Source organism: Podospora pseudopauciseta, chromosome 6 (genome assembly GCF_035222475.1).
Source record: "Podospora pseudopauciseta strain CBS 411.78 chromosome 6, whole genome shotgun sequence".
In the NCBI taxonomy this organism is placed as follows: domain Eukaryota; kingdom Fungi; phylum Ascomycota; class Sordariomycetes; order Sordariales; family Podosporaceae; genus Podospora; species Podospora pseudopauciseta.
In genome coordinates this window covers 2,422,633-2,444,942 of record NC_085895.1, presented here as the reverse complement: position 1 = coordinate 2,444,942, position 22,310 = coordinate 2,422,633, and the positions used below count along the sequence as shown (strand labels likewise).

Here is a 22,310-nt window from a genome sequence, read left to right as displayed (position 1 = left end):
ACCATGACCATGATGAGCACTCAGTTATCCGTACATACCCTCTCCCTTTGCCTCACGTGCCTCCTCCGAAAGATGAAAACTCTGGCGGCAGGTGTCGTGACGCAGCCCAGCGCGCATGGCATTCATGCAGCAACAATAGTTTCTGTTCGGATGGCCCATTGTCGGTCGCACCAGAGCCCTCCCCCAAAGGGTCATTGGTGCGGTAGAAGCGCCTCGACCTTCGTTCAACGTTGTCTTTCTCGGTCATGTTAGCGCCAATTGACTTTGACGGATGGCGATGGAAAACGGTGGCACCCCCCGCCTCGCCGCCCACGTCCACGCTCCGGTCGTCCAACACCATGCCGTGTAAATTGTCTTCTGAAAAGTCTCGGCATGAAACTGGGCTGGGCTGGGCTGGCTGGTTTCGGACGTCCAACACTCCCTCCCCCCAACGTCATCTCATCCTCATCTGCATCCCGCCATGTAAACGTGTTGCGCTGCATATGCGCTCTTCGAGAAGCTCGCCTGCCCCTGGCTCTTGCAGCCCCCTTCTTCTCTTTGAACAATTCATGCGCCTAGTCCAACCTATCGCTGTATCGCGCAATGTCACCCAATTATCTCGGTCTGGAACCAGTGGCGCTCGCTCCTCAACTGTCGACGCGCGCGCATCGCTCTAGCTGTCCATTTGCTGACTCCCTCTAGCTGTTCCATGGTTCTACATGCCATCGCCAAAACCTTACCCAGCTCACCCACAACCACCTTTCACCTGCCATCCCGACCTCGCTATGTTGGGGTCGGGATGTGAAATCTGGAGGGGCCATTACCCCGCTCCCGTTCCTTGGGAACCCCTGGCTGGGCATCCGCTTCATGGAGCGGGGTGGTTGAGAAAGCCACTCCAGCGTCACCATTCCCATCGATGAGGGTTCATGCAAAGGCCGAGCTCGCTCATACGCCCATGTGGACGTTCGTCTCTTCAAATCAGATGGAGACATGGTGGCGCAGATGCCAGAGCCATCCATCCACTCATCCCAACTCTCCTCTCCACCGGCGGGTTTTGCACAGAGGCGGGCATCTCTGACATCAAGTGATGACCCCGCGGTGACGTTTGGCGGCACAGACTCGCCAACACAACGGTTCCTTGTCACAAGCCATTGACGGCAACCACCCTCCACTACCGCCGCCGTCCAACCTCTCTGCCACAGTAGGTACAGAGGCTGAGCAGCCTCACCCAACGCTGAACATTCTCGAACAACCTTATTCCTCTCTCCAAGTTCCCCAAGCGGGGTGCTGCTGCCGTTGCTACGCATGAAGCAGACCAAGTACCGACATGCCAAATACAGCTACCGATGTAGCCTCCTTCTCTCGGCCTCTATTCGCTGGCCACCACCCATCTACCAGCCCCCAATCCAACCCTGGGTTGACACGCCCTCGGATCCTGTCCCTCCCGATTCCCGAACACACGGAACTTGAAACGTCTGAAACGACGTTCCCTTTTACCAAAAATGGGATTTCTTGAGGTTTTATTACCAGATAGGAAGGAGAAGGGCTGCCAAGATGATCACAGGCGCACGGAGAGTCATAACAACCATATTTTTCATGGCCCGTCGGTGTCTTTACAAAGGATCAGGGTAACATGTGTCTTTTGTGGTACTAGCAAGATCAGGACATATCATTAAATAGCAGAGCTGAACCCCAAAGAGGGTGGAAACGGTCTTGGATCCAGCGGCCTCTTAGTCGGCCTGGCACTTCTATAGCCTGTTGGAGATCCGGCAGTTTATGGTTACATACATCTTATCTCCTGGCCACTGTAGCCTCCTGTCACCACGCCAAAGATCTGCCCATATTACCTAGGGGCGATTAAAGGCAACCGTGTCAGATTGAGAAAGGAATACACAGAGAAACCAATATGATACACCCCTAACCCTTCTGAACACTACCCCTGAAATGGGAATAGGGGGTTTAACCATCAAACCTACGGCTTCGCCGTAGCCAGAGAAAAGCGTTGTAGAAGCAGGGGGGTAGGAGGGGGGAGGGAGAGGGGGGGGGTTGGGGGGGGAGTCACGAGATATGTTGTAGACTTACATCCACAATTCAAGCTACCTGGTATCTTCCTCATTGCTTTCCCATGACAAGCTCAAAGTTTATACCAACCATAAAGAAGTCTCCTCCCGGCATCTCTTAAAGACGGAGCTCAACACGCATCAAGTAGTGTAACACACCATTCCCTCTCTCTCTTTGGCGCTATAAACTTTTCCCAAAACAAAAGCGTTAAACGAGAAGACGAACAGAAGATTTATGGACATTTTAATAGCAATCCTGAATTACCTAGCTTTGCCTTGATTGACCAACATTCAAATCCCCCCCTTCTCACGAGTAAAACTGTACTAGGTCCATAATTCCAAGAGCACATTTGGGTTTTCTGTGCTTGAAAAGAACCACATATCATGGCATTCCTCACGGAATTGCAGGTGCAGCTTTTCTCTCCGACTTGATTCGCTCACCGTAAAACTTCAACAACCAGGCATGTAAGGACGACTCAAGGCTGCAGATCTGTTACCCTGATCCATAGACCTTTTCCACACCGACGAAAAGAACCAATCCAGGTCTCGCAGTCCAGTAACTGACGAAAGAAGAGGAAGAGAACCAGGGCAAACTGGTATAGCAACCAGCCCTGAACAGATCTATCCTCAGTTCAATAATTACTCGCTTCAGCCACCCTGTCCTTCACCATCTGATTTGATCTCTCCCGTAGATATAACCAAGTACACCACAAAAGGTTCCCATCAAGAAACATACAGCATTCCACTTCAGACCATCACAACTCCGCCATTTAAACTCCAGTATCATCCCCACAAAGAAACCCTCCCTCTCAAAATCCAACCAACCAGCCCAGTATCTATCCAAACTCAGACTCCATAACCCGAGTCCATATCAGACAGCATACCTATCTAGACCATATCAGGTAGTAAACCCCACAACTATCCCCTCAACGCTCATGCCAATATCACAAACAACCAAACCACCTATCTTTCCTCGGAGTTGCCTAATATAACTCCACCGCACCAAGGTTGTAAGACGGCTCGGGGACACTAGAGTATATCACCTCTACCTTACCAGCAGCCACATGGGACAGGCGTCGTCCAAGCGAGACACACCGCCAACAAACCCCTTCCTTCACCAACAGGCAAAAAGGAACAATCTCCAAATTCTCCCTATGACCTCCGATTCGCTGAGCAGTTCAAAACCCAGGACTATTCCACCAACCCACAACCTTAACCCTTACCATCGTAACTTATCTAGAAAAAACAAGCACAAAATACCGTAACGTCACAGCTGCATACCTCTCTAACGGGAACGACATCGTGGTGCGAATCTCATGAGAATTTACTCATGTATTCTTGCGTAGGGGGCAGTTCAAGCTTCAAAATCATCATCAAATGGCAAAAGCTGGGCAAAGCCGAAATCACGAGAGTTCAGAAACCAAGACGTGACAAATGTCGTCTTCATTAAACCTTGATTGTAACGATATATCCCTTGATAGGACTCCAAGACTAGTCCGCTGTGAATGGTTACACAAATTCAACTCCAGCTCCATACTCCTCGCCCAAATGGGGTCGGTGGCCCCAGCCCAAGTCAAACTTTACTATCCCCCAGATGACTGCTAGATCAAAACGGGCCAACCTCCTCTTCCATGGGTATCACTGTGACGGAAATCCCCCGATAACGAAACCAAAAAACCCCCTGTGCCAAAATTCCTCAACAGCACTGCCGTTGATTCAAAGCTAGCTAACTCCTCTACCAGATCCAGCCCTGACAAAGCACAGCCCAAAACCCCAAGCGATGTTTTAGATAACTACTGAGCACGAACAGTGAAGCAGAGCCACCCTTGTCGACACTCATCTATCGTCATCATCGCAGTTGGTTCACGGCACGGCCAGTAGCAGAGCACCACCGGTTCGAAGTGTGAGCGAGATCCCTCGTGAAGCCATAAAGTCGTAGAAGATGAAGAGGATGGCGAAAGCTGGGAATTAAAGTCAGGAAGAAAAGAAAAACTACTTTTCGTGGCCGACAAAACAAAAGTCGATGGTGTCAGAGTCGTGAGGCTCTCCAAGGATCTCCTGGAAACTCCAGAAAAAAAGATGGATGAGCGGCCTATGCATGGCGGCCGGCGAACAGGCGACGTATGGGTAGGCACCCCCCGAGCCTCAGGGGGGTGAGGGTGAAAGAATAATTACGACGTGATAAGACGTGGGAGGTAGCCTCCAACGAAGGGAGGGGTGGCGCTTGTGGATGTGGAAAACAAAATAGAAAAGAGAAGCACAGCCAGGGGCGACTAGATTTGGCCCTTGATGTCGACGCGGGCGAAGGCTTTCGCTTTGTGGCTTTCGAATGTCTGGCCAGCCTTGCCAGTGAGGATGACAATGGTGCCGTCCTCCTTTTCTTGGAGCAAATCCTGACCGCCGTTGTCAATGATGAACTGGGCGGCTTCCATGTCGGACTCAAAATAGAGTTCCTCGGTAACAAATCGCAATGGCACGTCAGGCTTGTATCTGTTGTCAAGTTAGCATTGGATCTTCACCATGACAGGAGATTGAGCTTACGCCTTGCAAATGTTGCACAGGGCAGCAAGACGCTCCCGGCCGACAAACATATCCATGAGGTATGCACCCATGTTTGGGGTCTCATTGTACAACTGGAAGAACCGATGGTAGTTCCCCAGGGCCAGGGAGGACCGCACGTCCAAGGCGTGCTTGATCGCCTTGTCTTTCTTTTCTGCTGGGGTTAGATCTGCCAAAACGCTATTCAAGTCTGTGCGGTTGGCTGTGTGAATGAAGTAAAGAATCCGATAGGCCTTGAACTCGTTGGCCTTGCCTTTGAGGCCCAACTTGTACAGTGCCTTGAGCTGAGTCTGGCACTGATTATACTCACCGAGATCCCCCTTTTCCAAAGCAATGCGAGCATGTATTTCGTACACCTCGACAGTAAAATCATCCCTCACGCGTTGCACAGTCAGATCCTGGCGCATGGACTTGAACTGATCACATATGTATGCGTAGTTCGAATCCTTCTTCCACTTCTTCTTCAGCAGCTCCAGCGTGTTCTTCAACACCCGAGGCGGACGCACGTTCTCAGGCTTGGGAGGAGCAGTCAAGCGTAGATAGCTCTTCTCAAGCTTTTCGCACGTCCCCACGACGGGCCCATCGCCGGGGGGGGGGCTTGGGGAGCGATATGTCGATACGTAGCCCCCGTTGAAGCGCTTTTGGCGCTTCTCGTACTTGTTCAACTTACTCGTGTTATCGGAGCTCTCCTCGGTAGCTTGGCGTTTATCCTTGGAAAAAGTGACGCGATCCTCGAGGCGGGCGCCTTGGCCTGTCCTCCATGGTGGGGTGATACTGAGATTGGCGACATCTTCCAAGTCAGCGGACTTCCTCTTCTTGGAGATGGGCATTGGCGCATTGGAGTAGGGCGTTTGTGCTTGAGTGGGATAGGCCATGGCCTTGGCACGTTGTTCACGCTCCTGCTTGATTATTTGTTGGGGCAGCGGCATCGTCTCCCACACGATGGAATACAGAAGGTTGTCCTCGCTGGCGCGCATGATGGTTTCCTTGAGCTTGGCCTCCATTTCTTCTTTCGAGACGGTAGGATCCATGTTGGCGGGGAAAAAAGAGCGCTGGACGTAGGAGCGGACGGAATCAGGCCATTGAACCTTCTTCCTGGGCTGTTCATCAGCTGTGGGAGGAGAAGCAGCGGTCGGCTGGTGATTAGCTGGGGCAGGTGGAGGGGATTGGGCTGGGCCGTAGGGATGTGTGGTGGGATAGGAGGCTTGTGGGGCGGAATAGGACTGGCCGAAGGTTTGTCGGACTTGGACTGGGGTGAAAGCAGGAGCTGTAGGGGAAAAAGTCAGCAAGAGATTCACTTGAGGATAGAGGGTCTAGAGGTGTGGGCCACATACCTGAATAGGTTGCTGCATAGGCAGTTGAGGGCGGAACGCCCTGGGGCGGGGATGCGGTTGGCCACGTCGGCATCATGTTGTCGCTGCTGTGATCGCTTTGCCTCTTGTGGGAGAAGAGAAAAAAACCAAAGGTAGCTGTTCAGAGAGGTAAGTAGGTCGCAAAAATACGGTCGGAGTGCTGGTCAGCGAAGCGGCGATGGCAACTTGATGATGGCGGTGAATGGTGCGAACTGAAGTGTGCGAAGAGAGTTGAGTTGGGTTGGGCAGTTCGGGAGAACCGGAGCGGAGAGGAGAGGGCTGCAATGTGCGGAAAAGTGGGCGGCGAGTCGCGTTGAGTGGCTGGAGCGCTCTAACGAGTCTGTCGAGTCTTTTGGGGAGGCGCTGAGTCAGCCATGCAACAATCGGGGCGGGTGGATAGGTGCTTACCCCGTCTCCCAGTTACGTCAATGGTCGGGATCCACCAAACGACAACGACAGACTTCCTGTCTCTCGTCAACAAACTCATGGTGGAAAACCACGGCACACGCACTGAAACTGTTCCCAAAGCGCCGGGGCCGTCTTCCCATGACTATGACGAATGTTCTTAAAGCACATCGACTTGACAACCGCACTGCGGCCTTCGTACCTGCCCGATGAAGACCTGCTTTTCGTGCAAGACAATGTGGGGTTGTATGAGGGGTGAGTTGCTTGGGATCGTCCTTATCACCACCGCTGACTGACCTTCGCTAGCAAGTTCAAACTCCCGAATCAGCAAAATGGCCAGGTCTACTTGACATCGCATCGGATATGCTACGTCGACAAGGCAGAGCCAAGAAAGTACTCGGTTGCGCTGGACCTGAAAGATGTGGAACGCTATGAGTTCTATGTGAGTGCCGTGCTGGATTTGCGGCTTGAAGCTCTTTGCTAATCGCTATCTCAGGCTGGCTTTTTCAAGTCCTCTCCAAAGATCACCCTGATACCCAAAGCAACAAAGCGTGCGCCCCTTCAACAGCGCTCTCCAGCTCATGTCTCTAACCCTTCCCGGAGCGGCAATTCCTCGCCAGCCCATCGCCAAGAGGGCGTCCTCCGGGTATCACCAGTTGAGCCTACGCCCGTGAGCGCAGCTACCTGGGTTTGCAACATCTGCAGCTTCTCAAACCCTGTCCCGTCCAACTTTGACCCTACTGCCGCCAACGCTCACACACCTCTGCCTCCGTGTTTGGCATGCGGCATTAAGCCAACCCTAACCCATGTTCTGAAAGCCGCAATCAGCAATGCATCAACCCGTGGACCATCGAGTCCGGCTCTCCAAACGCCGCTACCCGTGAGGCCGAAGCAAATCTCTGACCTAACCTCACCACAGTCTCCAGGCCTCACAGCACCCCCCCGAAGTTCAGATCCCGATGCCTCCTTCCACTGCCCACGATGTACCTTTGCCAACCATCCCTCTCTCCTATCCTGCGAGATATGCGGCGCCTCACTCATCTCCCACGACATCCCAGCCAGTCTCACTCAGAGCCCCCGAACCAACACGGAATCTCCCGGCCCCTTCCTCAACTCCACCGCCCCCGTCCCAGTTGGCCTGGAAAGCCCAGAGAACGTCAAGCTTTCTTTCCGCCATGGTGGTGAGAAGATATTCTATGAACGTCTCAAAGGCTGCATGACGCAGCGGAAATGGCTTCTCCAGAACGCGCCCCCCATCCCCAAATCATCTCGCTCCGATGGCACCGACGGTGGTGCTGGTACTGTCGGGTCATCAGAACCGGAGAGACAACGGCTCAAGATTGGTGGTATTGCCGGTCTGGAGCGGCAAACTCAGGCGATGCGCAAGAATAACGAGCTCGTCATTGGAAACGCCTTTGAAGACTTGGAAGCGCTCATGGCATCGGCGAAGGAGATTGTAGCTTTGGCGGAAAGTTTTGCGAAGCAAGTCAGGGGCGCTGGGGGCTCGTCCGCGAGTGAGAATGCTCTGTTGGCCGAGTCGGCAAGTCAGCTTGGGTTGATCACCACGAAGGATATTGTTGGGAGTAATGGGGGCGACTCTTTGTATCTGAGTGAGTTGGCAAGGACGTTGGCCGAGTTTTTGACGGATGACAGGAGGGGGGTCTTGAGAAAGGCCGGGGGAGTAATCTCACTTGTGGATCTATGGGCTATGTTCAACCGAGCCCGAGGCGGAGTCGAACTGGTTAGTCCCGCGGACTTTGAGAAAGCAGCGAATCTATGGGAGAAATTGGAGTTGCCGGTTAGGCTGAGGGTGTTCAAATCAGGGGTGAAGGTTGTACAGAGCAAGGACAGGACGGACGAGTCGACGATCAAGGCGTTACTGGATTGGATGAAGGATTTGCATGAGTTTCCTCCTGAGAAGGAGGTGTCGTGGGATTGGCATGAGTTTGGGAGGGGGGTTACTGCGAGAGATGTGGCGGAGAGGTTTGGGTGGAGTATTGGTGTTGCCGAGGAAGAGTTGGAGATGGCGGAGGAAAAGGGGGTGCTTTGTCGGGAGGAAGGGATAGAGGGGTTGAAGTTTTGGGAGAATTTTATTGACACGGGGGAAGGAAAGGGGTATAAAGACGAGGCGACGCTGAAGGCGGAGTTGACGCTTAAGATGTTGAGGGAGAGTGGGTTTATTTGAATTAATATTAAAACATAGATGGCTTCGATGTCAGTGTCGCAATATGATTTTGTATTGACAGAAGAACGAGTAGATGAGGTTCGTGAGGGGGTCATGGATGCAAAGATTAGGGTGCGAAGTATAAGAACCGCATCATAGGTATCTCGGTTTTCGTTCACAGATGAAACAAGACAGATCACTGTATTTATATACCCAGCTATTTATCCAAACAACAAGAGCCTTGGTGTAAGAAAGATACGCACCATTAGGAGGATGTGGGCTCGCTTTGGGCCATATCAAATCCCACCCCCCCCGCCCAGAGTAGTGAACTGGGGGAACACACACAAACAACCACAACCCCACAACATCGCCCATGGCAGGGCGCTGGATACTCAACCTCATAACAGTGGCTCGCTCTTGACCACCCATCAACTCGCCTCAACCATCGATATTCCCCAACTTGTCATCCTGTCCATCGCCTCCGATGACATCCATCACTCCAAGCGCCCAAGACCTTCGAGACCCCCAGCGCGTCTTCCCATCGCTTCCGGAAGCTGTGCAGGCAGTGCTGAGCGCGTCCGCTTGTTGTTGCTTGCAACATATATTTTTATCCAAGAGGTTTGAGGTTTCACGGATCGCCGCTGGCAACGCTTGTCTTGTTGACAGTCAGGTCCAGGATCGCCAGTTAGGTACCGTCACCCCTCTGGTGCTTTTCTTTTGTGTTCCCACTTCTTAGTCAGCGACACTGGATGGCTAACCACTCGCTTTTTCAAGAACGGTCTTTTTGCAACAGACTGTTTGAACAAACCCCAACCCCACTGACAGAACGTCGGAAATTGGCTCTTTGTCAAATTCAGGTACTTTATTCTCCTGATGGCGTTTCTCGTTGTACGGAGGTTGCGGTACCGAAGTTGATTACCTGTAGTGGTCTTGCTAAGTTCTAACCACCTTCTTCAGTCCTCGACGACCACCGACCCCCCTGGAGGACCGGGACCCCGAGGCGATTCGTTGACCCGGTGTGATGGGTGAGGTTCATCTGGATAGAAGTTTCCTGTGTCTTGTTGCTAACTCACGGGGGAGGCGGTGGGCGAAGGTGGAGGCCGATTGTTCGTTTGACGCCGACACGGCATGATTGGTGAGATTTATCTGGACAGAAGTTTCTGGTGTCTTGTTGCCAACCATTGGGTCATGTGGCAGATCGTTCCGCTGCAATATCATCAAGTCAGTCACAGCCATGATAAGCGGCAGGGCAAGCTTACTTGTCTGGTTGACGGATGTACACTTCTTTTTGTTTTGCATTTGAACCAGCCCTAATAGACTTCGGTCGCTCGAGGCCGGGTGGTTGGATGAGAGAGGAAGAGGAGGATGCGGAAGAGCAGAGAATATTGAGTGGTTGGCCAGGTAAGAACCTATTTATTGTCAAATCACATCTCCTGCTCGAAAGTCTCGGCTCGTGGTTTCAGGCATGGATAAAATTGTCGCCGGAGGAGTCATCGTAGAGTCACTGAGCTTGTTTCCCAGGCAGGGCTCGTATAGTACCTATCTGACGCAAACCCAGGGCCAGGTGTCCGGGTTGTTGAGATGGAAAACGTGTATTAAGGTTTAGCGACATAGTCATCTGTGAAGGGGACGGTACCAGCTCACAGCGGTGTGGGGAGTGGACACCGGGTTGCTGCCTTGCTCCCATCTTCGTCATCTTGCAGTAGGCCACGGTCTTTTCTTTTTTTGTTTTCTTTTTTTATTTATTTTATTTCACACCTCATTACCACTAGCACTACCTTTGCCTGCACCTTCGTTACCGTCCCGTAAACTGCGAGACTCGTAAGTAACTGAGCTCTGTGTGCCCTTCCCCCCTCGGATCCCGTCTGGGTTATCGATGGGCGCCACCGTGACGCTTGCCTGAAGTCTGTGAAGCGCCACAACCGCCGTCACGAAAGGCATAGCGGGACGGCATGTGCGAAAAAACCACTGTCTTCTTTTTCTGTCCCCAAACCAAATTCTCTTTTCCCCACGACAGATTACCTATGTAGTCTCCATTACCTGAGGCCACATCAGAGGTCTAGTCATCATCGTCCCTTTCCACTGCCCCGATACTCTCTGCGTTTCTCGTCCAACGTCCCCATCATGGTTCGGTCACACCTCTTGGACATACCCGGCGAGTTGCGCAATTACATCTACAACGAGTATCTCGGCGCCGGCCACGAAGATGGCGATGAGTACATCTATGGCTTTGAGGCAAACAAACTGAGGACAGCCGACAACAAGCCGATCGATCTCAGGCTGATGCACACGTGCAAACTCATCGCCATCGCCCAGGAAATGTACGGCCATCTCCTGCGCCTTTTCACTGTCACGTCCAAAACGCTTTACTCGGAAACCCTTCGCACCAGAGCCGCACGCTGGGCTTACTTCAATGCACAGTTCCACAACCGTACCGGTTGGCCTTCGGTGTGTGAGGCCTTGCATAGGGAGACGGTTCGCCAGGTGGTAGGAGAACACTCGATCCTTCTTCATAGGTGTGTTACAACCTGCCAAGCCATGTCAGCGTTGTAAGCACGTGAGCACGGTTGGTCACGCAACCGCGGCGAACTACGAGGCCAGGAGCGACCCGAGAGAAATTGCATAAGACCTATAGGCAGGAAGATACTAGACGACCAGGTAGTGATAGCACCGGGAATAGCACCTGTAATGCGGTATCTTAAGCGAGTTACTGGATATAGCTCCCTAATAGGCTTAGCCTACTACTTAAGAATTATTTAGGAGCAGTGAATTTCCCTCGCTATTTACATTTGTCTTTACCTAAATAGCTTTTAATTATGACGAACCTCTATCCAGAAGCTCTGAAAGGGATACTGGTTGAAGGCACTTCTGAACAATCCTGGTTCGGTACAACTAAACCGTGTATAATAAATGGCTTATTTTAATCACAATAGTCTAGATACTAACGATTATAGCGTAATTTATATACTACGGAACTGTCTATCTACACCAGCCAGTTCCTCCGTATATATAGACTTTGGGACCCCGAAGTGCTCACCCTGATATGGCCCCGATCACTCCTAGCACATTGCATCCCGTAGAGTGCTCGTCGTGCTATGCCTTCGATCACCCCGAGCATCTTACGTCCTGCAGCGTGCTCGTGTGTCTTGGCGCCATAACACTTCTGGCCAGCCCCAATTGGCTGTCTCCTGACTTCCCTAACGATTGGCTGGGGACGTTCTGCGCCCCACATACTGTGCGACCTGCCGTTGGGTTAACTGTGACAAGCAGGCAGGCCCCACCGTAAAGGCGGTGCGGCATGACAGAATCCTTATCTAATCTATCTGACAAATCAACGAACCCAGGTTCCGGCACCATACAGGTAAAGCTCGACGAGACCATAGAGCTCGAAAACGAAAAAAGAGAATAACAAAAGATCAAGAAGATCCTCGATTATCGCGGAGAAGGACCACAAATAGAGTACCTTATAAAGGAAAAGGGCTAAGGCGACGACGAGAATATAAAGTAGCCGCTTCACCATTTAACCAACGCGCAGGGCATACTGGCGCAATACAACCGATTAAAGAAGACGCGACGCGGCGCGCAACACTTAACTCTGCCACCTCATTGGACGGTTACGTAAGTAACCCTTTACGAACGAAATCACAAGAACCAATCGTTAGCAGCCGCCCCTACTGTTTCTTGTACTTTTCATTCACGACTAGTCAACCATATCGCCCGAACGAAATTCCAAACATAAGCGGCCTATTCTATTAACCAGCTCTTTAAGAAAGGAACCCCCCCTTTCTTTCGTCCTTCACCATGGACAAGAATCAAATCTCCCCGAAGCTCTTACAAGCAGAATTTCCACCAGCCCAAAAAGAGCAAGTTCTAGCAAATCCGCCGTCGCGAAAATGACAGCTAGACAGCAACGACGATACCGTACCACAGGCAAAGCAAGCAGTTGTTCGGCATTCTCTTTCTTTAGGTCACCCCTTTCTTAACTAGACGGTTTATTAACTTGGCTACTTGAGGCCTAATTTGCCGCCGCCGTACCAGTCCTTGTCCCTTCGGCATTAAGGCAAGACTTTCCTGAAGCCGGGTTAGGCGCGCCAATCCACCTTACTGCCGTAGTAAACTAGGGAACACTGTTTTTCTAGAGCATCTAAAGGGTTCCTTGACGCTAAGAATATAATACAGGGCGTGTTTGCGCTATTCCAGCTTTTAAGAGATCAAGAAAATTGCATTAGGGATGCTAACATCAAACATGCAAAAACTTACGTCTTACAACAGAAGTAAGACAACGGGAAAAATAACTCAGGTGTGATACTTATGGGCCACGAAATCATTCAACTAAGGAATTGTAATTCCGATTTTAGCTTTAGGCAAGTCTAACCTGGGTGTCAGAATGGGGTCTAACATCGCTACAATTAACATTAACACACCCCCAGCACAGGGTAACACACCCCGTACACAGGCCAAAGCCGGTGCGGCGCTAGTCCACTCACGAAGAAGGCAATTCTCAAAATCGACATTCGAAACAGGAATTTGACTGTTTCCAACCCGCGCGGTGTGGTATCAACGCCCCAAAAATGCCTGTACAGAAAAAGAAAAAAATATCCCAAACCTTTCTACAAAGTAAAAAAGAAAAAAAAAGAAAAGAAAAAACCAAACTTTGTCAAACGCCAGATGATCATGCCACATTAGTTTGAGACAAAAACAACAACAACCGCCGCCACCTCTTCTTCTCTTTCTCCCCGACACGCCAAATCCTCGAGCCCCAACCTCGGGCTCTGCCCACACCTTTCCGAACCCTCTTCACTCCCCCAACCCCCCCATCAACCCCCCCCTCACCTTGAAATTCACCACCCCCCCCACCCCAAAAGCCGGCACGATCCTGCACACCCTCGCCGCCGTGCTCACCCCCCAATTCCTCACCACCAACCTCACCCTCTCCCCCACCCCCACCCCCGGCCTGTTGTAAATGTCCAACCCCCAAAGGTGCACCGGCGTGCTAAAAACCTGCACCGCTGCCGGCGCGGCAAACTGCGCCATCGTCGCCCCCGTCGGCCCCGACCTCCTCCACCCCTCGCTCAGCCTCTCCTGTATCCTCGGCCCCAGCAGCCCCGGCACATTAAACGACGCGAAAATCGTCATGCAATCCCTCATCGCAAACAGCGCGTACGACGGGAGGGTGACAGGGCGGGTGATGCCCGGGGGACCAAACAGGCGGACAAAAACTTGGTCTTTGTAGATGCAGATTCCTATGTTTGCTGTGGAGGAGGCGATGAACTTTTCTGGGCCGGAGGAGACGTATGTGGGGGGCAGGGATTGCGTTGTTGAGAGGTAGGTGTCTAGGGTGTTGGCTGTGAGGTAGGTGCCGCCGTAGAGGGCGAAGATGAGGCCGAAGGGTTTGGAGAGGAACATTGTTTTGGGGGAGGTGAGGAAGGTGGTGAGGGAGGTGCGGAGGGAGGTTAGGAGGGGGGAGCGGCCTGAGGCGTTTTCCATTATTGATCTGGAGGATGTTAGTGACCTAGTGGGTGAGATCACGGGGGAAAAAGGGGGGGAGAAATACCGGTCAATGACTGAGATGATGGGTGCTACGAGGACGGCTGCTGAGGCGGCGGAGATGAGGTCGGCGCCGAGGCGGAAGGGGAGGTTTTTGGTGTTCCATTTTGTGGTTTGCTCGCTTGGGGGGACGGCACTGGTGGTGGTGGTGGTAGTTTTGGCGTCCATGATTGCGGTGGTTGTGGTGGTGAGGGGTGAAGTTGCGACTGCAAGAATCTGATGAGGCGGTTTGAGAGTGTCCAAGCCGCCGTTTATTCCACTCTCCTTCATCTCACAATTCTACTTGAGTGAGATGGTCTTGTAGGAGTGGCACGCCAATTGATGTCTGGAAACACATACACACCGAAGAAGAGAGTGACTGAGGGGCTGCTGTGAGAGTGACAAACAGAGCCCGCCTTTATCCGCGAAAGAAAACAAAAAAATAATGCTGGTTTTTGCGGCGGAGACGGGGTCTGCCAAGCTTCCAAAAAGGTGCCAAAAAATTGTCGGGATCCAGAGTGGAATTTATTTGTCCGGTTGAGCAGGGAAGAGGGAGAAGATGAGTAATGAGGAGGAAGAAAAAGACGTGATCAAATTGAAGAGAGACAACGAACCCCTTCACAGTCGGGGCTTGGTGATTCGGTATCAAAAGCAAACGCGTCGAAAGCGAATGGCTCCAGAACGTGGGTGGAAGAGAGGCGGGATATCACAGACACACAAAGTTCAGCTCGCCGGCTTTTTAACAACGCTTCCTGGTCATGGGCTGCAACAGTCACAGGTGAAATGGCTCTGGGAGACAAAAGAGATGGTAAATCCAAACATCCATCGGGCAGAGCTACCCCGTCAAGCTCTCAGCAGCAGCTGTTTGATGAGTGACACAACCTGCCCACCCAGCTTCCCTATCAATGCGTTGCACCGACGCACGGCAGAGCGACGGCCGAGTCCACTCCTCGATGCCGAGATCGGAGTCGGCTGGTTCATGCGCCTTAGCGCCGACGCAATCCCCAGAAGATCCCCCGTACTTCCGAGCTTCTGGGCACATGTCAGCTCTGCCAGTTGCTGTGGCTGGGCGGCTGGGGAAGTTGGGGGGGACCCACAGTTGACCTCCCGTCTTTCGTGGGGTAATTATGCCACTGTGGCTTGACTTCCATTCCATCCCGTCCACAAACCTCTGGACCGCCCAACACAATGATCCAGGGCCGGCGCATCGTGCGAACCTTCTTCGCCGTCGTCTTCTTCCTCCTCGTCGTCGCCCTCTTCCGCCCATTTGACTCCCCCATCCGCCCCCCACCGCAGCCATCGAGGCCTGATGCCAAAATCCGCTTCAAACCCAGTAGCTTCGACTGGACCACGGTCCGCCAACGATATCCTGCGAAGCTGATCCATTCTCTTCCCACGAGCTCACCGAAGCAGTTCCCACCTGTCCAGCACCATTTTCGCGATTATACACACGATGCGACGACCGTAAAGCGACAGGAAGCAGTGCGCAATGCCTTCGAGAAGAGTTGGAAGAGCTACAGGAAGCACGCATGGCTTCGTGACGAACTGGCGCCGGTTAGCGGAGAAGGCAAGACGACATTTGGCGGGTGGGCTGCGACACTGGTGGACGCGCTGGATACACTCTGGATAATGGGCCTTCACGATGAGTTCCTGTCCGCTGCAACAGCAGCAGCCCAGCTGGACTGGGCAGACACGACCGTCACCAGCGCCAATCTGTTCGAGACCACGATCCGACACCTCGGCGGCTTGCTCAGCGCCTACGACCTGAGCGGAGAAAGGGCCCTCTTGGAGAAGGCTACAGAGCTGGGAAACATGCTCTACATGGCTTTTGACACACCCAACCGTATGCCGGGCTTCTGGCTCAACTTCAAGGACGCCAAGCGGGGCACCCAAATTGCCGGAACGAACGATCCCTCTGCTTGTCCGGCCTCCTTAAGTCTCGAATTTACTCGACTGTCGCAGCTTACCGGAGATCCCAAGTTCTACGATGCCGTCAGCCGAGTCACCGACCTCCTCGAGCGCACCCAGTCCTCGTCCAAACTGCCCGGCATGTGGCCCAAGCTGATCAGCTTTCGCGAGGGGACGCTAAACCACGAGTCAGGCTTCACGCTCGGCGCCCTTGCAGACTCGTTGTACGAGTACTTGCCCAAGATGGCCATTTTGCTTGGCGGCCAGGAACCGCGCTACGAAAAGATGCACCGCGCCGCCATGGAGGTTGTGGTGGAACACCTGGTTTTCCGACCCATGATACCGGCCGAGGACAATCCCCACGATATCCTCTTTGTGGGCGATGCTTTTGTGCGATCTGACAAGATTGATCACGTCCCCGAAAGTCAGCATTTGTCCTGTTTTGTGGGTGGCATGTTTGGGCTTGGGGGCAAGGTCTTCAACCTCCCAGAGCACGTCGACATCGGTGAGCGCATCGCGCGTGGTTGTGGATGGGCGTACGACGCTTTCCCGACAGGTTTGATGCCCGAGATCTTCGGCCTTGTGCGCTGCGGCTCAATGAAGGAGCCGTGTGTGTGGGACGAGGAGAAATGGGAGAAGGAGGGTGCCCGGGGCTTGAAGAAAGGCTTCTCCAACGCGCGCGACCCGAGGTACATTCTGAGGCCGGAAGCCATCGAGAGTGTGTTCTTGCTATACCGCATGACGGGCAAGGAGGAGCTGAGGGAGGTGGCGTGGCGTATGTTTGAGAGCGTGATGAAGTCCACCGAGACGAAGCTGGCGTACTCGGCTATTGCTGATGTTACTGTGAAGGGCGAGACACGAAGGCTGGACTCGATGGAGAGCTTTTTTTTGGCGGAGACGCTCAAGTACTTTTACTTGATGTTTTCGCCTCCGGACGTCATCAGCCTTGATGAGTTTGTCTTTAATACGGAGGCGCATCCGTTCCATCGGCCGAAGTAGGGAGCCATGAAGGTATGCGTTGGTTTGGAAAGTCATTGCAGTGCTAGTTGGATAAATGCCAGTTGACCGTACCGTTCACACTCACTCTGCCGGGCCAAGACTGCCCAATCAAGTGGGGCAAATCATCAGGCGCGGGACGTCGGTTCGTGTGGAGGACGTTCAGACGGCCGGGCCGGGCAAGAGTCTTTAAACAACGATCTTGGGATTAGAACCTGGAAAAACCAGGCTAGTTAGAAGTGGAGGTCCCTTGGGTGACGGACAGGGGTGAGTGTTGGTGACCATGCACCCTCACCACAAAATAGTTGATGCACACAAGTAGGTTGGCCCATATGGTGATGTAAACCATACATCGAGACTAAATTAATAGGCCTTGTAAACATCTTTGAAGGCCCTTTAATTATCTTTAAAGGCCTATTGACTGTATTTGAAAGCCTAGTGGTCATTCTTCAAGGTGCAGTTCGCAGTATATGGCGCTGTGTCTGAAGCAGTGTTGCCGCGGGGGACGAAGAGCTTTGGGCTGTCAAGCTGCCGTTGAGCCCGGTATGCACCCATGATGGTTGTGTTGGTACAATCCGATATCAAGACGCAGGAATTGCCCCAGTGCTGGAGGCAATGGCAACTCCGTTTTAATCGTATCTAGCTACTGCTTTTGAAATGTGTGGCTACTGCTTAGATGATGTTAGGCCGCTGTTTTTCTTGCTTCACTACTCTTCTTTTATCCTCGAACTATCGCTTCTTCTTCCGTTTGTATACCATGTAGTTTTCTACAACAACAAGATCATTTCTTGTTGTCGGCACATCCCGTGGGCCGGTCAGAACGACAGCTTTGGCCTTGGCAATTATACCTACTTGAAGTACATGGATTGGACGAGTGCCCAGTCCGGACTGTGTGGCTCGGCCTTGATAGTAGCTAATATTGCCAATGAGATGAGATCGTCTTGGCAGATCTGGTGAGATGAGACGGCAAGCTAGGTTTAAGCCCGGTAGTTTGGATAAAGGGCCATCATTTTGTAGGCGCTTGAGTGACGGTACTTGGGTGGGGGTTTTGGCTTTGTAGATACCTGGGTAGTCAAACTGAAACCTGAAAAGCTGTAGACACTTCAAATGAAGCTATGTCTACTTTACAAAGATGTCGGACCGAAAAATTCAAAATAAACATCCATGCCTTCCTCTTCCTTCCTACACCTCAGTAACACCAGATCGTTTTCAATCTATTTCTCACAACGGGATTCTGGTCTGGAAATTCAACCAGTTGCCAGCCTTCTGTGATTTGTGCCATATGCATTCGCTCTCTGTTCGTAAAACGAAGGAACAAGGGCGAAGTGACTCACAGACCTATATTTGCCTCTCGTTGCTCTTCTTGCTAGTCAAGTATGTAGCCAATGGCTGTATTAGTCTGCTAAGTGTTCGTCTCATACCGTGCAAAGCGCATTGTGGCCGCCTTTTCTAAATTGTCTAACCTCGCCTCCAACTTCTTGATCATGCCCTTCATCTCGCGGTTTTTCTTCACGAAGTACTTCAACCGAAGTTCGGTCGCACGGGCCTGACTCTGTCTCTTGGTGTGTCTCTTCCCGGAACTTTCTTAGGCTTTCTGGAGGGCAGGGGTCGGAGCGGCATCGGCAGGAGTCTGGGTGAATGTCGAAGGTAGTAGCGGCGGCAGCAGCAGCGCGTTTTTCACGGCGCTTCCGAAATCTTCTGGCGGCTATTGAAAGGGCACCTCCCTCTCCAGCACCAGCTTTTCCGCGGTTTGAGGTCATCTTGACAGCCGGCATTGTTTGAAAAGGTCGCAAACTGGGACGGGAGTCGTTCCAACTGATCATAACAAATGGTTTTCTGCTGTGAGTACCAGAAAAATGCCGTTGCTGCAGTGAGGTGGGGGCCGTCCGTTGCTCCTTCCTTCCCATTTTTAACTATGGAATATGACGGAGGTCTCTGAAAACTGAGATGTCTATGACTCGGTCTCACATCTACTGTTGCTCCAGGTTTCTCTGAGCTTGCAACACATTCACTTGCCCAGGCCCCACCACAAGTGAATAAGGATCACAGCCAGCCAACAGTGATGGTTACTTACTTGCCCCGAGAGATTTGCAGGCGCGCACAGACACACAACCCACAGGTATATATATTCAGGCCAACTCTTCGAATTTCTCCCCAAACCGATCCCTTTGCATTTCCATTCTTGCCTCTCACTCTTAACCCAGGTGTCCACCAGTAATCGACCTTGGGTCTTTCATATCCCAGATTCCCACCATCTCTATATATTTTCATGCCAATCTTTTCGATCACTTCATCCTCCCGTCAACAACAATGGCTGAGATCCAACCCAGCACCACTGACCAGGTGGTAAGTCTTCCCCCCCGGCATCCCCTTTGCCCCCTTGCCCAGTTCTTTGCCCGACCAGCCTCATATGGAATATCATCTCTCCATTCTCCTCATCTCTTTGATCTTTTGCGATGGCATTTCGTTTGAGCGTCTCGGTTGCCGAGGACACATCGCCTTGCGTGGCTTCTTCAGCGCAATACCAGCATGGGCTTGCAGGACTTGAATGCGGTTGCTGGGACCAACCTCAGTAACAAAGTTCCGAGGTGACTCAACTGGCATAACCTCACATACGGTAGTGGGGTGTGCGCGCCGGCCCTAGCAGGCTTAGCTTGCGTGGTGTCTGATCGACATCAATGGGTTGACCTTTCCTCCCGAACTTCTCTGAAAGTCCCAGGGAGGGCTGCTTAACCGGTGTCGTTTCGGGTTTGTCTGCATTCTCGGAAAGGCGTAGCGGCCGGGGTCAGCGTCAAGCACTGCCTGGGCATGGGTGGCAATTTACGATGTGACTTACCAGTTTGTTGTCTTGTACACTTTCGCTGACGGGAGGACAGGTTGTTGATGTCCGAGTTGCTGAGACAACTGCCAGGGTTCAAACTCTTAGTATTCATGATCACCAATCTTTTTGGGTCTGCCTTTATCTTCATGTTCACGCTAGGTCGTTTTGATTCGTCCCACCGTACTCTTGATACCACTTCCACAACCAGAAACTGACTCAGTGTTCTTGCAGCCACACGACAACGCTAATCCCACCGCGAGCCAGCTCACCAAAATGACGGAGGATTTGCATCGCGATATTACCGAACGACTGCGCTGTCTCGAACTCCAGATCAGGATCACAAGCCATATGTTCATTGGAGTGGCACAGACTGTGGGAGATGACCCCACCAATCTCGTCAAAGTTGTATGTTATTTTTGCACATACCTGGTCTAGCCTGGGACATCGCTGACGCCGTATAGAAAGACGAGATGCTTGCAGGAGATGAGAAATGAGGAGGAATGTCTGGCCCGAGAGAGGCTAGCTGTGCTCAAACAGAGAGTGCCATCTGCGGGTAATTCTGATTAAATACAGTTTTTGTCTTTTTTGAAAGCACATGGCATTTATTGCTAGCATAGTGTTGATTGTTTTGGTTTTCCAATGATGCCCAGTCGATTTCCTGTCGTTCTGGCAGAAACCTTACTGGAAGTATGCGTCTCGTAATCACGATTATTAGATGGATGTTGAATGGTCCTGTCATGATATGATGAGCTGGTGCTGAACATCTCTACACTGCAGTCTTTTCGGTTTCTGCTCACCACTCGGCGTCTATCTCTCCGACTTCCAGATATCAGTAAAGACAGGAAGACCGAGGCAGATAAAACTGTGACCAGGGTCTGTGGTAGTCATCTCTGTATCCTCGCGGCGAGGTTGTCTTTGTCCAGACAGCTACAGGCCTTTCCCAAGATGCCAGAGCTCTGGAGAGCTGCCAGTTTTGGTGCCGTCCTGATGATTATTACCTTCAAGACCACAGAGAATTCCGACAATATCATCTTTCTTCTGTTCCTGGAAGACAGTGTGGAGGTTCTTAGATTTGAGGGCATGGCGATGGAGCTTTGCTGAGACTGAAGCTAGGGACGTGGAAGTGAAGAGAGTTGAGAGAAAAGGAAATATCTTGGAGTAGTAAGCTGAGGACAAGATCGAGGCTAGTTGAACTCGACTGGGAGTTCTTGTTTTTAGCTCAGACTTCAGCAAAAATTTGAGAGAGTGGCAATCTATGCCAATTGCGGATAGCTGGGACTGGAGAAGGGGGGAAAATCTTTGTAAATCTGTGTAGAAACTCAAACAAGAATATCTTACACGATAGCCACAGTAAAATTTGAAAAGAAAAGAAAAAGTCACAGCATGAGACTGGCTGGATGAAGAAGTGAATAAGATAGCAACGATAATGCGAGATATGTGTCTGCTTTCTGTGGAAATTGGTGATATTGACTTCTGAGTGTGTCAAGTAAAGCTTTGTGTCCACAAAATCCAAGTCTAGAAAATAAAAACTCAGAGATCCATGCAAGATTTGCGAGTGTGTAAACACAACCGATGTTGCGCGATATGCCAGTTGGAGCTCGGCCACGGCACCGCTGTCCAAATATGGGTGTCGTTTGGGAAAGGTGGGGATGGGTGGAGGAAAGCCGGATTTGGTAACGGGTAGGGGTGGATTAACGTCATGCATCCGTGAGGAAGAAGATCGACATGTTGCGTATAAGGGCGGAATATTTGTACGAGAAATTCTCTTAAAATGTGCGCCCACAAGGTTTTCCGGACGGCGTATCCCTTCATTCCGATAAACTTTGATCATCACGCCCAAACCATATTTTCAACACCTTGTCTCTTCGTTAGATCATTCTTCAGGCTTTATTCTACATGATTTGAAAAGGTGCTGTTGTCTTGAGCATTTCTTTCGGAGCTTTGACTGACTTGGGGTGATAATGGTCTGTTTGATGGATGTATTAAGGGGATAGTAACAAAGACGATTCCACATATAAGGGCGCGATCTTTTGGCCAAAATTCCTATTGAATCTATTCATTCTGAACTATTCAGAAATGTAATCTTTTTTCCCTGAAATAATTCAGCAGCTATTTTACTTTCAGTCTAGATATATCTAGACCATTTTCGCTGTGAATCTATTCAGACGAGGCTTTCTAAACGCACCCACAGCGCCCATAGCGCCCATCAAACCCACCACACCTACTACGTAGGCCTTACAAGACCTTATTTACACTTCAGCCACCACCACTAGCTACTACGTAAAAGATTACGGCTTCTACATAGCCCTTCTGAACAGGTGGATCAACTGCTGGCAAGCTGGCCATGGCCTGGCTCTGAAAGTCAGTTCAGAGAAGCGTTCTGAAGGCCCATTTTGCAGGGCAAAAGATCGCGCCCTAAATCCAGCAACTTCACTGAAATCATCTCAAGACCCCAACGATCTTAATTAGCTCAGCTTCATTTGTGGCGCATACCTGCGCGTTCCCAAACGATGGTATTGCAGATCGCAAGCCCGAAGTCT

General features: G+C 51.5%; 6 protein-coding genes across 6 annotated transcripts; 4 read left to right on the top strand and 2 right to left on the bottom strand.

Annotated features, from left to right (window-relative positions):
* Positions 1-3,411: 3,411 nt before the first annotated feature.
* On the bottom strand, positions 3,412-6,255 carry QC763_600580 (uncharacterized protein). The gene is made up of 3 exons (XM_062913911.1): positions 5,933-6,255; positions 4,581-5,865; positions 3,412-4,529 (listed from the first exon to the last, which is right to left on the bottom strand). Exons 1-3 carry the CDS (start codon positions 6,006-6,008, stop codon positions 4,313-4,315), a joined length of 1,578 nt encoding a protein of 525 aa, XP_062763046.1. The 5' UTR covers positions 6,009-6,255; the 3' UTR covers positions 3,412-4,312.
* VPS36 (Vacuolar protein-sorting-associated protein 36) lies at positions 6,079-9,071 on the top strand. The gene is made up of 3 exons (XM_062913912.1): positions 6,079-6,610; positions 6,662-6,797; positions 6,852-9,071. The coding sequence occupies exons 1-3, from the start codon at positions 6,510-6,512 to the stop codon at positions 8,538-8,540; spliced, it is 1,926 nt and encodes a 641-aa protein (XP_062763045.1). The 5' UTR covers positions 6,079-6,509; the 3' UTR covers positions 8,541-9,071.
* Positions 9,072-10,643: 1,572 nt separating this feature from the next.
* Positions 10,644-11,072, top strand: QC763_600595 (uncharacterized protein; the record flags this gene model as incomplete). Its single annotated transcript, XM_062913913.1, has 1 exon — positions 10,644-11,072. One exon carries the CDS (start codon positions 10,644-10,646, stop codon positions 11,070-11,072), a length of 429 nt encoding a protein of 142 aa, XP_062763044.1.
* Positions 11,073-13,316: 2,244 nt separating this feature from the next.
* Positions 13,317-14,894, bottom strand: QC763_600600 (uncharacterized protein; the record flags this gene model as incomplete). Its single annotated transcript, XM_062913914.1, has 2 exons — positions 14,074-14,894; positions 13,317-14,013 (listed from the first exon to the last, which is right to left on the bottom strand). The coding sequence occupies exons 1-2, from the start codon at positions 14,334-14,336 to the stop codon at positions 13,317-13,319; spliced, it is 960 nt and encodes a 319-aa protein (XP_062763043.1). The 5' UTR covers positions 14,337-14,894.
* Positions 14,895-15,233: 339 nt separating this feature from the next.
* QC763_0094840 (uncharacterized protein) lies at positions 15,234-16,952 on the top strand (the record flags this gene model as incomplete). The annotated part of the gene is made up of 1 exon (XM_062906291.1): positions 15,234-16,952. The coding sequence occupies one exon, from the start codon at positions 15,234-15,236 to the stop codon at positions 16,950-16,952; it is 1,719 nt and encodes a 572-aa protein (XP_062763042.1).
* Positions 16,953-18,912: 1,960 nt separating this feature from the next.
* Positions 18,913-20,466, top strand: QC763_0094830 (uncharacterized protein). Its single transcript, XM_062906290.1, has 5 exons — positions 18,913-19,068; positions 19,154-19,295; positions 19,826-19,895; positions 20,002-20,175; positions 20,232-20,466. Exons 2-5 carry the CDS (start codon positions 19,219-19,221, stop codon positions 20,262-20,264), a joined length of 354 nt encoding a protein of 117 aa, XP_062763041.1. The 5' UTR covers positions 18,913-19,068; positions 19,154-19,218; the 3' UTR covers positions 20,265-20,466.
* Positions 20,467-22,310: the final 1,844 nt, after the last annotated feature.